The sequence below is a fragment of the Anopheles arabiensis genome, chromosome 3, assembly GCF_016920715.1.
Source record: "Anopheles arabiensis isolate DONGOLA chromosome 3, AaraD3, whole genome shotgun sequence".
Lineage (NCBI taxonomy): Eukaryota > Metazoa > Arthropoda > Insecta > Diptera > Culicidae > Anopheles > Anopheles arabiensis.
The window spans coordinates 49,643,644-49,656,997 of record NC_053518.1 but is presented as its reverse complement, the minus strand read 5'-3'; the positions used below and the strand labels follow the sequence as shown (position 1 = coordinate 49,656,997).

Genomic DNA, 13,354 nt, shown 5'->3' with positions numbered 1-13,354 from the left:
TACCTATCGTTATCATTCGTGAAAGAGGGAGAGACGCCTAAGAATGTTTCCGGTGCTAACTGATTCGCAAACTGTATTGAACAAAGGTGCCACCCTTGCAGGTCTACTCTCTTTAATCTTCTTTCCTTTAAAAAAAACTGGGTCACGAGGAATATTCACGTATGCAGTCCGTTACATAATATCGTCACCCACATTCAACAATACTATCCAATTTCTTATTTCTCTTCATCTCGTTCGTAATGCGAACATCGGTCGCCGTACTTTCTCCGTTCAGTGTGACCAAGCAATAATGGGTTGAGTTGTAGAAGCGTTGCAGAAAATAAAAATCAACACAGCCTGATGGATGTACTTGGGCAGCGGGTTGTGTCAGTTTTTATTTGAATAAAATACTTTTTTATTTTGTAAGTAATGGTGAAAGTGTAAAAGAGCTAGAGTTCATGTATATTATACATATAATTAATGTTTTTTTTTTTCATTGCCTACGTTTTTCGTCGTATCTTAAGTATCTAAGTTATGCCGGTTTTATATAGGCTTATTATAGACTTTTTCTAGAATTTTTTTTACCTACCTAACCGGATAGCAAAATCTTTGCCACGATCAGATGGTCCGGGTGGGAATAGAATTACATACAGTCTTGCAGAAGTCGATGCGTCTAGCATTACACCACCATGTTGTCATATTTATTTACTACTGGGGTGTGTTTCGTCGGGGAGCGGTCCCGTGGCAGTCGTCAACTCGAACGACTCAATAACATGCCCGTCATGGGTTCAAGCCCAGAATGGACCGTCCCCCCGTAGCAAGGATTGACTATCCGGCTGCGTGGTAATGAAAGTCTATACAGGCCGGCATGTCCGCGTAGGGCGTTACGCCAAATAGAAGAAGAAGAAGAAGTGTGTTTCGACTCGTGATGCAGTCGTCCACTCGTAGGACTTTACAGCATGCCCGTCATGGGTTCAAGACCTGAATGGACCGTGCCGTCATGCGTTTGACTGACTATCCTGCTATGGGAAATCAATAATTATCACTGAAAGCCAATCCGCGCACTGAAAGCGCCTAGTTATAGTGGTATAGACAATGCCTTGGCCGACAACGGTTGTGTTGTGCCAAAGAAGAAGACAAAGAAGGTGTGTAATATTTAAAAAATGTATTATTCTTTGAGATATTTATTATAATAATAATTTATGACCTGCACTGATACCATAGTATAGATCTCAAACGATCACTTGCATATCGATCGACAACTAACAAGTCATTAAAGTCTATTAACACTTGTACATGTTATAAGTAATGGTTGAAATAATTAGCATAAATTAAAATCACCTGTAATTATATTCATGAATAACCAATGCGTTGATGTGGACACCTTGAGATGAGTGTTAACTAAGACGTTGATAGTTATTCTATTGAATGGTAGATATTAATCATGATGTTGACATGCTTCATTAAGCTATTAATCCATGATCATGTATAAGCAAAGATTGTACCCTTGACATTGGAAGACGTTTAATGCACCGGATGAGAAAGACATAACTCGTTTAGCAGTGACATGATTAGCTCCATAATAATCAAACAAGACCTAGTAATTTGTTTTGTTAAAATAGAACGTTTTAAAACATTGATATCATGCTCAAGCAACAAAATAAATTTCTCGATCTGTCTGGTTTGATTCAACAGTCGATAAAACCAATAAACATCTAAATTTTGGCTCCTGGGGTGAGGTTGAGGCGAGGGGTGGTGGGTAGGGGATAAAAGGTTGTTATTTCAAAGATTGTTGTTACACTATTTGCATGTGAAAAGTTACGTCTTGTTCCATAACATTTCATTTCAAAATCCATGTTTAAACTTTTAAATTTTTACCTTTGTTAAAAATGAACTAATTATTGATAGTTTTTAGCCAAATGGGAAGTATCAATAATTAGTTCATTTTTAATAAAGTTTCGCAGATATTTTGTTTTACCAATGCAGCTGTATTCCGTCTGGATGCGGGTTTTACCTGGAAGTAAACGGAGCATGGGTGAAGTCAGTTCGGTTTTTCTCTATCTGATTAGGAAGCTCGTGAGACTCAGGTAATGTGTAGAAGGGGGACACGAGCAAAATTATTGACAGGATCGGATTGTACAAGTTTTTTTTCCTTCCAACGACTGTGTGGCTACGTAATATGTATTGAATTCGTTCCTGTCGGAAAGTATGTACGAGGACTACGAAGAGAACGCCGTTCGGTGGAGAGCCTGCCATCTTTATGGGATAGTGTAGATAGGATAAGCTGCGAAGTAAAACAAGTTTTTGGAAAACCATTACTTAATGGGTTCACTTTACTACATAGCCACCAACTAGGTGCACACACAGCGATAGCAGCCAGCCGGTTCGTCGATACGCATAGTTGTACTGTCCGATGACTTTCGCGACTATGTGTTGATGCGAAACTTTTAGATGACATAGCAGTTACTTCCAGGTTGTTGCACGCGGAACGGAATGAAAACCTCATATATTCGAAAATAAGCAAAGGAAATCGAAAGACAGTGAGAAATAAAGCGGACGCTATTGCGGCCAGTGGCACTGGTTCATTTCCTTCACGTGAAAAGGAATTTGACCAACTAAGGTGCGACCTGCTATAATGCAATAAGGGAATCAGGAAATCATACATGCTAATTGACTGACTGTACTTGTATTAACGGAATGTTATTCATTACTGAATATTTATTGAATATATGGGTTAGTAATGCAAGCAACACTTTCATAGTAAGACGTAATTTAAAATGCTCGCGGTTTTAAAGCATTATTATTATAAGAGCAAACCAAACGATGGAGCACGAATTTATAAAATGTTTTTCAAAATAAACAAGAAACAACATATTTTGAAATAGTAATAAAATGAGCCGGTTTCGTTGTACAGTCGGCAACTCGTACGACTTAACAACATACCCGTCACGGGTTCAAGCCTGAAAGACTGACTATCCTGCTATGGGGGGTAATCCATAAGTCACTGAAACCCAACCCCACAAGTGGTACAGGTAGGCCTTGACCGACATATAATAACTATCCTAAAACTATTGTTGCATCAGTTTTTTTTTTTCTAAAATTAATTTACAGTGGATAATCAGTCAAATAATATACTTTACAAAAATATCCTGATTTTTTTAGAAATTTATCTTATATTTTGATAAAAATAGTTTTAATTTAAAATTCAAATTCAAAATTTTCCATAAATTATATTGTTTTTTGTTGTGCCAATGTGCTCTGACAACCGTTTTTTAATATCCTCCTCAGAACGAGGAGATCATTTTTGTCTGTCATTCCTCAACAGTACGGATAAACGGACAGCCGGATACAGGGTTTCGAATCATATAAGGGAATAGTTCAATCACTTAGGGGAATGTTGCAAATCGGTAGGGGAATGTTGCATGCAAGCTATGGCAGTTTGCAATCATATAGCGCGTGGCCACGGAGGTGACAAAATGTTGAAAAATTGTACAACTTTGTCAATATTGCTTGTCAACTGCAAAAAAGAGCTTTTCTCGTGGCCGCAACAAAAATAAATACAAGAACGACAAAAAGCTCCAACATCTGAATATCATCGATATTTTGTTTAAGAAGCACGTAATAGGTACATAAATCAATTAAAATCATGCATTTTAGCATTATTATTATAATAGCAATGGGTCACAACTGCGCCAAATAGCTGTTTGTTTACGCTTTTTCGCGAACGTCAAATTTTGTCACTTTTTGTCAACTTTTGTCAACTTTTTTTCCTGGCTGCTCCAGGTTACAAAATTTTGACAAAAGCTCAAAAAATTGACAAAAGCTCACATTTTGAAAAATTTGTCAGCATTTTGTCACTCCCATGGCCTTTCGCTTATATAGGAGTGTTGTAATTGACTAGGGGAATTTTGCAAGCAAACTGTGGAGCATTCATCAGAATGTGAATGCCGGTGTAAACAATGTCGAATTGATACCGATGATGTTTTCTAAAAAATATCATTTTTAGTTTTTTTCGTGTGGCATTCAGTTGTACACATTATAAACTTAATAAATCCTGCTGCGAAGCCATAATTAAACATGAAAAGTTAGTAAAATTAACAAAAATAATTGTGGGGTAAATGATTGTAAACATCAACAGATTGCTTGCAACATTCCCCTACAGATCTACAACATTCCCTTAAGTCAGTGGTCTCCAAACTACGGCCCGCGGGACGCTTGCGGCCCTCAAGAGCCATTAATGAGGCCCGCGATGACTGGGTAAAGGATAAATTAAATATATAATAATGATAAATTAATTAGTAATAAATGAAAAATTATTTGTTTACTTCAGAAAGACGAAAATCAAGATTCAATAAAAGAAAGCTGCAGAAATTTGATATCTTTTGTTAGTATTTTCTTATTAAAACGAAATTTAAACTTCCCCTCATTCTAAAGGTAGCATCAAAATGGTCTTCAACAACGTTGATTGTGAAGCAATGCGACCCGTGAACTGATAAGTTTGGAGACCCCTGCCCTAAGTGATTGAACTATTCCTTTATACCATTCAAAACCCTGTAAAAGGTTCCCGGATAAAAGGCCCTCCACTGTATTTAAACTAAAGTTAAAATTTATATGAACTTTAATCTTAGAATGAGATACCGATTAAATGTCGAAAATTATGACTGAATGTGCAGAAAGCATGGTCATGTGAGAAATATATTTTTAAAAGCAAAATGGCTTTTAATCTCCGATTATCAAAATCCACATCCAACGTCCACATCCTCAACACCCTGTCATAATTTGTTGTTAAGCGATTATGACTGTGTACATACCCATTGTGTTGGTGTATTGCGGATTGCATACATTTTGGCTGAAACAATTCATTCCTTGATATTTTCAATCCAAGAAAAAATCATACCAAATCTTTTTAATCCATGAAAAAAGAAAACATTCACATTTTGCGGCATTTGTGGCGGCTCAAAAAGTAGTTTTTTTTACAAATCACTAAGTTGGGCCGATTTTGTCTGTCAGAAAAAAATTGCATTACATGACGTGTTCAATTTCTATCCTGACCGACTCAACGTAATAAAAATATCAGTTGCGTGGTACTAGTAATAATAACAGGAAGCCTATAAAGTCCACCATCACCGAGTTGGACGATACGTACTCATTATATATTAAAACAATTAATGATGTTCACAAAGAAAATGTGACAAGCTAACAAACATATAAAAAAGATGATGATATGTCCCACCCCTTACCAAACATAGGTTTGAGATGAAAAAGATGAATATGAAGATGATTTGAAAATATCAGGCGTTTTCATACGTTAATATAATACATTTTTTAAATTTGATTTAAGCTTCTTCTTCATGTAATACAAATCGCTTAAGTGTTTATGTTGAATGAAATATGTAAAGTTGTATTTATTGGGGCAATAGATACAATGAGCCTTAGGGCTGACATTCGCCTCTGGGATGTTTAGTTTACTCTTCAAACATGTGTTGCTCTTGTTCTAAAAATTAATAATGTTCTGTTTTTTATAAATTATGTAATTTAACCGTTCCTCCTGATTCATAATTTATGTAATTGTGATATTTTTGTGAGATAAATTCTGCAAATATGACACACCAATGCGAAAATATAACATTAAAGAGCAATTATACATAATACCTGCATCAATTTATTCTGAGCTATATAAACTTTTTTTTAATACTTCTCTTATCCATCCTCCACTCTATTTGTAGGTTAGTGTATATAATCTAACCTAGGAAAGGGAGACAGTAACCTCAGCCGTTAATTTAAAACATTCAAAACATAACCACGTTTTACCTTTGCATACCCTGAAACATTTGTTGCATCGATCGTATTTGAATGCAAGATTAATTTAACGGTTAACAGCAAATAATAGCACAGGAATGTCTAGAACAGTGGTTTTCAACCTTTTGTAGCTTTTCTCTCCATGTAGGGTGCATTCAGGATTGAATTCCTCCCTCACAAGTTCATAAGCGTGGCAACCTATGATATTTAGCGAAATTTTAAGTAAAAAATCCCAACAATTAAAATCCCCCCCCCCCTTGGGGAGTATTCCCCACTGGTTGAAAACCACTGGTGTAGGAGCACCTTCTAGCCAGCGAAGGAAAACAAAAATAAAAATGCTTTTTCTGGACAGTTACTTGTGTTACTCAAATAATTCATGGCATACATAGTCATTTTCCGTATTATGTGGTTCTCTGCTGACATATTATGCGATGAACAACATAAAAGTTGTTGGAGCTTTATTTTGATTTTATTTATTTTACCGAACAATCATATTTTCATTTTATTTTTAAAAACGAAGAATCTTCATTAAAATGCAAAATTTTGTTTTAATATCAGCAATAAAAAGCTTGTTTAATGGTTATTTTTATATTTTTAATACCAGATGCCAGTTCCCTTTTTTGATGAATTTTCTTTCTGGGTAGTTAAAGTAATTTTATAAGTACTATATCAACAGGTCTTATTGAAATATTTGTTGGAGTAATTGCACATCTAGAGTAAAAAAAATGTTTTCATTTCTCTCATATTCCAATATTGTGATTATTATCTCTACTACAGTACGATAACTGACCAGCTCTGCGATGATGATGTAAGCGTAATGTAATGTGAATTTGGTTGCCTATATTTCGAGTGCTCAAAACCTTTTATGCATTCATAGCGTTTCGGAAAATTTCTCCCCGTTGATTACGGGCTATGCTGATAGTGCATGTAATCTTTCTGACTTGCGTCACTCTTTTTTTCACGAGATTTTCCATCAACTCTGACGCGTTGGATCATCGTAAGTTATAAAAGTGGAATTTAAAAAAGAAACCGAAAAAAGACTGCGCTACTTACTGTGGTAGCGACACTAAGGGATGACGGTTTTTTCGGTTTTCATCTTCATGTTTTCAACGCAAGTGGGATGGAAGTATACAGTAAGAAACGAGACGTGGGAAAAAGTGGTCGTTGTGAATGCCAATTGCGCGTAAATGAAGATCAAGAGCGGCTATATGTAGCGTACGGAAAGAAAACACGACTCGTGCAGACTGTGCAGAGGCGAGCAAAAAGGCGTGCATTTCCCCATTTACTGCATTGCACTGTCGTTGCTATCGTTGTTGAAGGCCACAACCGTGGCGCATCACAAAACGCGATAATGATTTGTGATTGTTGCCGCATATACGCACCCGCCATCACCAAACGTCGGTAGCGGTTTTTACCCTTTTGGATGGGCCTTTTAATGGAGCGTTTAATAGAAATTCCACTTTCTGCTTATACGCATTTGGGCAACCTGCCATAAAGCATAGCTCAGAAAGCCGCTGGCTCCGCTCGCTTTTTTCTCTTGTTTTATAAAATCTTTCATCATTTTACTTTCCATTTGAACCAACCACCCTATTGCGGAATCGACCGGAACCGGAAGCTGGAGTGATGTAGCGCGGGTTTATGTCGGGTTCACATACCACGTGTTTCTCACTGATTTCTTTCGTTGTTCGTACCTCACAGCAGGGACTGAACTGGTAATAGTTGTACGATGTTGGCGAAGCTTCACCGGAACATTTTTCACACTAACCCACAAGCGTTCCCCTTTTTCCCAACAAATGGATGGATCAAAATGTCGTTTCTTTTTCACAGATCTTTTTTTTAATTTGACAAATGGAATAACAACTATTTACACGATTATTTACAAAGGTACGATGAGTGATAGTTTGCATGAGGTACTTCCGTTTTGAACGTATGCGTGCGTTATCACTGGTGTGTTTGTTTATGGTTGTGGTTAAGATTGGCAAGGAACGCATTCGCGTATTCGCACCTGCTACAATGCGTCCTTTGAAGCGATGTGGCAAAAGATACCTTATCTCATATGGCAGATAAACAGTCGCGGTTTGCCTAATCGTCCTAATTTGATTCTTTATGATTTTCTTCTGACTACAACTGCGACCTAAAATTTGATACTCTCAAAAATAAGCATTTTTTCCATCTATTCGCTGACTGACTGGTTGTTTGGCGTGTTACATGGTGGGATAAAGTTATTTGAACTATTCAACAATCATGCGCACATTTTTCCTGAAGTGATTAACTGAAAATGAACAGAAGATTATCATTTTTTCTCATTTCATGCCACATTTGCATCTACCAGAGTCGAAGACGAAGGAGAAAAGTAAAAATGAAAGAGGAAAGTAAAACGCGATGCACCAAATTTCATTTTGAAATAAAAAAAAAATAGTGTTGTCCATCTCCAATTTTGCAACGAAACTTCCGGATTGTCGTCCATTTGTTCGAATTTAATAAAAAAGAAGCCAACGCCAATGCCAATGTAAGATGGACAAACGGTAAAAAAATATTGCGTGTTGAGCGTGTAAATTTGATTCGATTTGTACGTGCCTGATCGGCACATCGATTCATTCAACCAAGAAAAAAAAACATAATTTTTATGTTGCTCTGATGATCTCATCCCTTCCAAAGAAGGTGCGAGTTGAAAAGTGAAATTAGTTTGAAGTTATCATGTTACATACATGCTAAACTACTCTGCAAATTACGACGAATCGATAGATTATCAATCGTTCAAAATACACATCTTCGAATATTAACCAGACACAGGGGTGATGGCGAATGTCAGCGTTATTTGCACACTGAGCTGCTGATCGAACAGCATGGCTCTTTTGATTAGGATCCATTTTTTTCCAACTCCTGACGATGGTTTGGATCAAGTTTGCTAAAACAATCAATCAAGACAGGCTACGCTTTCCCAGTGATCGCGAAGCAAAGAAAAAGCCATCATCGCGATGATTGCTGTGTTCGCTTGATTCACGATAATGGTGGCGGAAGGGTTCCTTCTGTCTGCTCTTTTTTTTTTTGCTTTTAAAACAAAGAGAGGAAATCATTATTTTTCATCTCAAACCCAGAAACCCTTTTGCACACCCTCATGCTGATGATCTACACGCTCTTACTGCGTTGTGCTGCGCTGGAGGACGCGGTACGCTCATCTTTACGATGGTCTGTGTCATAGGAGAGTGGGTTGGAAAATGAAAATCGAACTGAAGCCCTTAACCCGCCCTCAATGTCGTTCGTGTTACTTCCATTCGGTAGCGGCAGCGAGTTGGACATTTGAACCAGGTCGGAAGTTGAAACACACAGATACACCAGACCAGCGTGTCTGTAAATCAACTGAAAGTAGTGTTGGGAACTGCTGAATACGGGCGATGATGTAATATTTCTCCCGTGGTGGACAGCTCAACATGCAGATGCGAATGTGGAGAAATGAAATGAATGTTTCTAGACTTGTGCGCATTCAAACAGGCTAGTAGTGAAGAGAAAAAAAACAATGTGGGTATGAAATGAGCAGAGAGGAAGAAAAGAATGAATTAAACAAAGAAATATCGACTTCAGACGAGGGCACGAAACACGACGCAAAACACAAGTTGAAATCATAACAAACTAATGAGGGAAAGGATAGGAAAGGGGTAATCGATAGATAACAACAATGTCTATCATGCTAACTACTAGAAAGTTCTACTGGGTGCTTACTAACATCTAGGGTGATTTTCCGACTAATGCCATCCGTGGCTGACTGGTACACAGGCCTTTTCCCAGACCGGTTTCCACACCTTCTTCCAGGCAGGCACCTGGATCTCCTTCCAGGCTGGGACCTTGATCTCTTTCCAATCTTCCTTCCACTCGAGCTTCTTCTCGGTCGCCCACTCCTGTTTCTTTTCGATGCGCCAGATCTCGACCTTCTCTTCCTTCCACAGTTCCTCCTTCTTCTTCACCCAGATCTGCTTCTTCTCGGTACGCCACACCTGCACCCACTCTTCCTTCCATTCTAGCTTCTTCTCCGTTTTCCACTCCTCTTTCTTTACCGTCTTCCAGACTTTCTTCCACAGGGGCTTCCAGACCATCTTCTTCTTCCACAGATCATGGCTCGTGTACTCCCAACCGTGTTCGTCCTTGCCTAGGTACTTTTCGCCAGGAATGCCGACCTTGACCGTATCCGGAACCCAAATCTGTTTCCATTCCGGCACCTGAACTTCCTTCCAGACCGGGACCTGTACCTCACGCCAAATGGGCTTGTTGACCTTTTTCCAGTCCGGTACTTGCACCTCCTTCCAGGCTGGTATTTCAGTTTCCTTCCAGTAGGGTTTCTTGATGATCTTCCAGTCTGGCACCTTCACTTCGCGCCAGATCGGAACTTCCACCACCTTCCAGACCGGGATCTGCTGCTTTTTCCACTCGGACTTCCATACTTCGACCTTTTTCGACTCCCAGACCTTCTTCCAATCCTCCTTCCAGGCCAGCTTCTTCTCCCAAACGCACTTTGGTTCATGGTGGTCGTGACCCTTGTTGAAGAAGAACGGAGCAGGACTTCGTTTTTGTCGAGTCGCAACAGAGTCGTCCGCTAGAACCAAAGACACACAGAGACAGCCCACGAAGGCCTGTAAGAAGTGTAAGAAAAGGGGAAGAAAAATAATAATACATTGCGGCAGTTGAAACAAGCAGAGAGTTAATCATGCCTAAAATGGTTTAAGCACAAAAAAAAACTTTTTTTTAAGATACGACCATATTGCGACCACATGCCACTGTCTATTATTAAACCCACAGCGGGATAGTCAGAAACGCGTGTGTTATGATGGCAATCGGTTATGGTGACCACGAAATACAGATTTTATACAGTATGTTACATTTGCACAACTAATTGTGATGTCCTAAATGCTACAGTGTGGAGTGGTCGGGCATAACGGGGCTTGAACTTATGATGGGTATGTTGTGAAGTGCGAGTTAACGACTGGACAGGACATGTCCAAATTGATAATAGATACCACAGGACAAATTAGATACTTTCACAAACTACTAAGAAATCGTGTGTTTCTGTGGTAACGAATATGCTGGCTGATTGATATCCATGTATTGATCTTAATTGATTAATACTACATATCTAAAAATTAACACTTTAAAATCAGGTGTATTGCTAATCGCTTTATGTTCAGTGATTTACATTTTTTTTTTGGAATAAGGATAATAACTTAGTGGGACTACTCTGGGCGGATTTTTGTATTGTTTGCCATTTTCACTGGTATTATAGGTTAGTCACTATTATTTAATGCAACTGTATTTGTCACGTATCACAAACATGTAGTTAATCATTCGCATAGACTAGAATGTTGAAATCTACTGCGATTTGATTTTAATGATGTTTTATCGGTCCTTTTTAGCACTACAAGGCAAACAAGCACAAATATGATCAACTTTGAACACCACGGTAAATCATTGCGTTCTTGTCTATAACAAACGGTGCGTATAATTAATCGTTCGGCATCCGAAACAACCGTAACTAAATTCGCGATCCTGGTGCCAACACAAGTATGCTTCTTAAATGTCCGTAGTTGGATATGTTAGGTCCAGTTGTATACTGTTGTTACTTTGGCGGTTGCAATGACTAGTGCAACTTGTAGTCCAAATTTAGAATCACACACTGTATAATACGTACAAACACACGCACACTAATGACTAGCAGATTCATTGATTAGAGCACTTCTTATTCTAGATTCCCGAACCATTAATGCCCATAAGAAAACACTAACCAGCAGCGTTAACGACCTCATCTTGAATGGTCGACGCATGGATTTGGTGGTTGGCAAACTAATCCACACACTACACTTCTTGACCACGCTGGTCTTGATACTGTCGATAAATTGAAGAAGATCGTGCATTTTATACCGAAAAAACGTACAAGTTGCGCGCCTTCCATTTCTCCTGCAAAAACCGAACACATGGTGCAAGTGAATGGGGGCTCTGCATAGGCAGCCGAAGGCTTAGCTATCCATTGGATACCATAGCTGGCGGTTGCAGCGAGGGCTACGAAGTTCTCTAACATGCTCCCCCCCTATTGTGCACGCTGCCGGTCGGTCGTAGCTTGCTCGCTGATTGAAGTCTCCCCCGTTCATTCAGGTCGAGCGCAGAAGAAAAGCGAAAGCATTCGCCAAAAAAAGCCGAGAAGTGTACGTAAGTATGCTGGTTTTCCGCCTTGACGAGCGAGACAGCGTGTGGCGTACGTAGAATGTGGCTTGCGAAGCGGACAAACGAAAGCGACAGTGATACCGAATTCCGAAGTAGCCCCACCATCGGCAGTAGCCGCGTACACTACGCAGCATGATGCAGTTGCGTGAAACGAACCTGCAGTTCGCACTTCGGCAACATAGCGGTAAGACGGTGAATGGAGACGCATTGCAGGGTGCTACCAAATGAAATGAAGGTGGCGATGTGTAGCGTGTAAAGCAAGCTGGAACTATGTATCTATACTATTTGAGACTCTATAAACATTTTTTTCCTAATTGCACGGGTTTGTGCAAAAAAAAACGGTAGACACAATTTTTTAATTCGCTGCTACCATTTTTAACGGCCCGTCAGCTACGATTAGTAAATAATGAAATATTATGTATTAACAGAAAAGTTTAAAAAACATGAATTTAGTATAGTTAAATGAAAATCACAAAACCAATGCTTTCTTAAGCTAAGGAATGGGTACTAATCTTATTATGTTTTACGACTTCTGAGTCAGACTCTGCCATTTGTTCGTGTTTAACAAATGAGTAATGGTGTATTTACATTCAACTGTTAACAACCAGCATATGTGAAAAAGATCAAACAATACGTACACTATGCATTGAGCATCGGTTCCTCCCGATGGTAGGAAATACAAATCAAATCCATGTGAGGTTGTTTGTTCCGCAGCTTCATAGAGGTGTCAAGATCAATGTAGTTTTTGCTCATGGTGAACCTTTAAGGCCATGAAACTCTGGAGATTACAACCGCATAGGGGAGCATATAGCACGTGATCTATATTTGTTGGGACTTGAAGTTCAACTCATCACTAACTCAGTTATTTTTTACTAATTTTGAGTTTATTCCGTCGTTTTTTTTCGTTTCAGTGTAAGAAATTAAATATAAAAACAAATTATTAAAATAATTTTGTAAAATTACCAACCAATTTCATCGTTTTTTCTTAATGACAACATTACATTTGCAGTAGATCACTTAAATAACCACGTAAAATGAGGATTAAGTAAAAATTTGCCAGTCAAACTGTGACAAAGTACCATTCACACCTGAACGGTTGTTGACCTTAACATCAACTTACCCGTCACAACCAAAGAGCAGTGAGGCATCCTTTGTATGGGGATTGGATTTTTTTTTATCAAGGATGCTCCATAGGTTTGCTGTGGTATGGGTGATGATCGTAGAGTGACCATCACCAATGTATGAAAAGCTTTATAAACGTTGACAGCGGAATTTTAGCAATATTATGTTGAAGTAGATACAGTAGATACTGAAGTAGAGTAGATACTGAAGTAGATACTTTACCATTAATTAATTTGTAAATATGCGA

General features: G+C 38.6%; 2 protein-coding genes across 4 annotated transcripts in view; one reads left to right on the top strand and one right to left on the bottom strand.

The window, feature by feature from the left end:
• LOC120901605 overlaps positions 1-13,354 on the top strand; it is a 43,308-nt gene that overhangs the window by 17,359 nt on the left and 12,595 nt on the right. The window contains exons 6-7 of one of the 3 annotated variants that reach the window (XR_005739310.1): positions 1,936-2,066; positions 2,187-2,731. The exons of 1 other annotated variant lie outside the window; for it this stretch is intronic. Coding sequence is in view for 1 of the 2 variants with exons in the window: in XM_040309677.1 (XP_040165611.1) it covers positions 1,936-2,003 (68 nt within the window). In the remaining variant the exon portion in view is untranslated. Of the gene's footprint in view, positions 1-1,935; positions 2,732-13,354 lie in introns of those variants that run through there. One more of the 3 variants, XM_040309677.1, reaches the window with a different exon arrangement.
• Positions 7,592-11,678, bottom strand: LOC120901604 (golgin subfamily A member 6-like protein 6). Its single transcript, XM_040309676.1, has 2 exons — positions 11,550-11,678; positions 7,592-10,403 (listed from the first exon to the last, which is right to left on the bottom strand). Exons 1-2 carry the CDS (start codon positions 11,676-11,678, stop codon positions 9,522-9,524), a joined length of 1,011 nt encoding a protein of 336 aa, XP_040165610.1. The 3' UTR covers positions 7,592-9,521.